A 4,993-nucleotide genomic window follows, 5' to 3' on the forward strand; every position below is an offset into this window, starting at 1 on the left:
AATGATTATTTTTTCTATGGCGGGGTTGTTTTTTTTTTTTTTTTTTTTGGTGCTTACCCTTGCCAGAGAAGCTCATCATTAGCAAGATCCTGCCAGACACATGAAGCTAGACAGAGATCAGTTGCATTCAGGTAGGACAAAATGGTGAAACTAAGCTCTGGTGGCAGCATTTCCAGATTAATGAATCCTTCTTGTTCTTTAGATTTTCTTGTCTTCAACAGGTGGTAGATGTCGATGCCTCCTTGGGCTTGTTTGCGATGGCTTCTATTGGAAACATTGTTAGTAGCTATCCTCCTACCACGTTCTCTGGTAAGATAGCCTTGTCCACTGTATCCTTGGTGTTGCAGTTGCTGGTTTCTAGCAACTCTCCAGAGTCCCTGACCCATCTGCGAACCTGCTGGAAATAAAATCCAAAATAAATGTTGACAAGTGTTTATAAATATTTGTAAGACGGACTCAGCACACATGGGAAAAATAAAATTGCAGGACTGATACAAACAGAAAAAGAAGTGAGTTTTGTCAAAGTTATGCCAATGATCTAATATGCCTCTAATGGAGCAACTCAGATAAATACTAAAAACAAAAGCCATAAAGAAATATTTTTTCAAAATTTCTATTCTAAAAGAGTTACAAAATTAACAGTAAGTTTCTGCAAACAGTACCAATCATTATCTATGTCCCGTATAAGTCTGGAAGCCTTAATCATCAGAACATTCAGTATTATTATCTTCAGACTTCCTTTGAAATTTAATAAAAATAGCTTATTTAGAGTCCATGAAGTGCCATAAGGAGGAAAAAACCGTCCTGAGTAGTGGGTAGCATACAAAATTAGACTGTGACTGACATCAAGACAAAGCTTAACTGTTTCACTGATAATGCATTAAGGATTCAGTTTCTTGTTTCTGAGCATCAAAATATCTTGTCAAGCTTTCTTGCACAGTAGCATAAAAACTTCAGAATAATGCTTCTACATCTTACTTATCATTGATTTTGGTTTTTTTATCAAACACTGCTGCATATGGTAATAAAGAGAACAGATCCTGAATATTAGTCAGTTATCAGATCTTTCTAATGCCACAACTCAGATTTCAGTAACCACCTGAAGTTACCAAAAGGTTAAAGTATGACAAATCATACTAATTCAGTATGGGAATGTTGTCTTGATCCCATCACAAATAGCCTATATATGGTGATCTATCTTATTTTTCAACTTTTTCCATGGCGACAGATCACTAAAGTGATGATACTAGAAATCTGCAGGTTCCCAGTGCTGACTTTTGAAAAAGAAACATTTAGGGCCTGGTCTGGTAGGATTTCACACGTATTTGAAATTATGTATATTCTATTAACACAGGAAGATAAAAAAGGGGCTTTAACATTGTTAAAGTTGGATGGGAATGAAAACTGTTCTATAAGCAGAAAGAAACAAGCCATGGATGCAATGAGTGATTACGGGAGAAAAATGGAGAAATTAGAGAAATTCCAGAGAAAAAAGCATAACCAAGATGGAAGCAGACAAAAGGCAGGTTCAGCCGGCTAGTGAAGCACTTATCTATATAAACATCCATTCAGGGGAAGTTCAAGAATTTATTTCTACATAAGGCCACAGTTGTGAAGAAACTATAGTCACATGTATTGTATTCAACTTAGTAATACATAAGATTTTTACATAAAGTCATCATTATTTTCACTCTCATTTCTTGTGTAAAGTTACGCATTTCTTGTACGTTAGGCTTAGTTTTCTCATCATACAGAGGCAGGTTAAACCATGATCAACTGCTATAAATTATCCAGCAAGTTTAAGAAAACAAAAGCTTATTGAGTCACACCATAAATAGGATATACAACTGTCTGCAAATGTATGCATAAAGAAGGTATTCTCATTTTCTTCAAACGAGCATAAAATTTTCAGATGTCCTTAGGGCTATTGGTAAAGTTGCTTTATGTAACAAAGCTATACCACAATCTGCCATTTAAAAAGTGGCAACACAAGGGTGAGTGGTCTGGTGAAAGTGGGCTTTGGTAATTCATGCTGGTGTTTGCAATTAATCTATGAAACTCCTAGCTGTAAATAAAACGTATTTATTCACATGACGAAGAATTCTGCCTTTATTTTTCACTGCCTAGCTAGATTAAAATAAGACAGAGCAAATTTTTTTTTAAAGAGACATTTCCAGAGCAGCAGTTGCTGAGCATGGCCTTTGCCTGTTTTTGAACACCTAAACCCCTCCAAGGAGAAGGAAGTTACTAACCTTCATACCAAAGAAGGATCATCAAGTGCTGTTACGCTAAAATCAAGAGCTATAAAATGAATGAGTGGTAGGCGTGCCAGAACTGGCATTTGGGACTACAGGTATAGTAAGCCCATCAGGTCTCCTGCCACTTCAACTCCAGCTGCTGCTGCTATTGCCTTCGCTGAGCAGGCAGAGCATACAGTGATGTGCAGTGAAGAACCAAGCTAAAAAACAGTGTGTGGGTAGACAGCAACAACCAAGGGGTGGTAGGAGGAGAGGACACTGTCCTAAGGGATGAAAAGAATATATAAGGAATATTTCTGAGCAAATACATTTTGAAAAGGTCTACTATTACCATGCTAGAGGATTTAATTATGATAAAGTTCTTGTTTTCCTAGGCACTATATATGAGCTTGTTAATTGCTTAAGTACAGTACTTAGTAAACAGGTACCTCCAAATATCTTGGGATATTCTTGACCTTAGTCCTGTGAGTAAATTGAACACTGTCAACAAGGCATTACACTTTCAAATATGCAAATGCCAAATTCAGAGGCTGTGTCCATTCTCAGAAGATATCAGATGATCTGAATGACTGAATAATAATGACCTTTCAATTAAATTATGTAAAAAAATAGTTTTTGAAAGAGGTAAACGTGTGCATACACATGTAGATGTAACTCAAATATAATCTGCATATTTTCTCAGTGTAGCTCTTCCTGTGAAACCAAAAATAAAATCTGCTTCCATTCTAAACAAAATGTTAAAATAGCCAAACAGCAAAATACTAGTTTCAGGGATAGAAAGAAGCAGGAGTCAGGGCTTGTAATTCCTCATAATTATTTCAAGCCCTTAACCACTAAGGCAATAGAAATCAGCAAGAAAAAAAATATTACAACATCACAATATTAAAACTTACATTTTATAAAGATTAAATGAGAGGACCTATTCCATGTAAACTGTATACATCAAGTAGAGAGAAAGGACAGTTATGTTAAATGCAGAAATCTCTTTGTTGAGGTAACTTTTTGCAAGACAAATTAAGGATTTTTTTCCTGCTAGTATTTTTTGCCATTTTTTCTGACATTAGTTTATATCACTATAACAAAGCCAGACACATTTGTTAATTCCCACCTGTTAAAAATCTTCTGAAAATACTAATTATTTCAGCATTATTTCAGGGGGGAAGAGTAACAGGAAAATCATGGATCTGAAGATCATTAGGAATCATATTATGACAAGTTTCATAATCATAATACACCAGGGAGATGAAAGACCTGCAGCACTATCAGACACAGTTCCCAGAAAGGCGGTGTCCAATCAATTATTAAGTGAAGTCTACACTATCAGGTAAGCATCTGCCAATTTTATAACAGCTTTCAAACCTCTTCAAAGTCAGATCATCTTTCTGCTTTATACGCACTACTTGTAAAGAACAGGGTAGTGGTTACAGACGACCAAGTTTTCCTGCTTAGCTCTAAATCAAACATCCAGATTTTAGTTGCTAGTTTAATAACTTCGTCGCAATATTCAGCTAGAGGTTCACAAAATACATTCTGTTGAGGAATACTGAGCTAACAAGAGTATCAACAGTTCTTGTTGGTGCTCACTGGATTTTTTTCTCCCTACGCAAAAGCTAATTGCTATACACTGCAAACAACATAATCACTTCTCTAAATTATTTAACAATAGAAATGGCTTCAAGACAGAAAAAGAAATACTGTTTCATTCAAGAAACTAGCCTTATAACATACTCACATACTCCTACAGAAGATACCACTGCAGAAACAATTTAAAATGCCTCCTTTTTTAAGGTAAAAAGTGATCAAAATATATATTTGCTATTTTAAGTACCAACTGAAGATATTTCAGAGAAGAAAATGAGACACAATTTAAACTATCCTAGAACCAGCCGTTAGAAATCCAAAAGCTTTAACACCAGTGTAGCTGTTTGGCAGCTTATATGCCACTTAGTAGATCACGTCCTGTTTTCTCTATCACGCAATTACTTTCAGCTTTGTAGTAATCCAGGATTAATGCTTTGAGAACTCTCTCATAAAGCAAGTTAGTAAATTCATTGTTACTATAAAACTTTTGACATAATGGCATCCAGAACTATATTTTTAAATTATTTTGAACATGTTTTCAATTTCCAGATTCCATAGCCCACTGGAATACACATTTCCAAATTTCCAATTATGTAACTTTATCTAATAACTGAAACCTCTTGATAGCTTTGCTGTAATAACTATCACAGTAAAAATAACATCAAGCTTGTTTATAAATTGCTCATCTTCTCTAGCTCTGTCTGGTATCAGAGTCTGATTTAAATCTTAATGTTACTGCATAATAAATTCCTTTGCAGTACTGAAAGGCATGATAGGATACTAAATGCTCAGTATAATCCAGATTAATGCTGTATTGGTACTGGCTTCTGACTTATTAAACAAAAAACAACACACACTCTCGAGATAAAGCCCCTCCACTTTATAATAACTGAGCCCTGCAGCTGCTGCTTTACGACCACAATTATCCGAACAGAAAAACGTTTCTTCTTTTGATGTCATCGAAGCTGAAGCTTCGTTCATCGCAGCTGCATTCGTAACCGAGGCCTGCTGATCCCCCTAACGTCAGGGCCTTCCAAGCCTGACACCAGGCAATTACGCTGGCGGTTCCAGCGGCACAGCCAGTCCCTCACGCTCAGAGGCCGCCCCTGCTGACGAGAGCTCTCCGGGGGGCCTCCTTCGCCGAGGGCCACGGC

The 4,993-nt window shown here is 36.4% G+C and overlaps 1 protein-coding gene across 1 annotated transcript in view; it reads right to left on the bottom strand.

Annotated features, from left to right (window-relative positions):
- FBXO8 (F-box protein 8) overlaps positions 1–391 on the bottom strand; it is a 13,594-nt gene extending 13,203 nt beyond the window's left edge. Inside the window, exon 1 of the mRNA XM_010144931.1 lies at positions 58–391. Within this exon, the coding sequence (XP_010143233.1) occupies positions 58–386 (329 nt within the window). The 5' untranslated portion in view covers positions 387–391. The remainder of the gene's footprint in view (positions 1–57) is intronic.
- Positions 392–4,993: the final 4,602 nt, after the last annotated feature.

The sequence above is a fragment of the Buceros rhinoceros genome, unplaced genomic scaffold (genome assembly GCF_000710305.1).
Source record: "Buceros rhinoceros silvestris isolate BGI_N320 unplaced genomic scaffold, ASM71030v1 scaffold8121, whole genome shotgun sequence".
NCBI classification, from domain to species: domain Eukaryota; kingdom Metazoa; phylum Chordata; class Aves; order Bucerotiformes; family Bucerotidae; genus Buceros; species Buceros rhinoceros.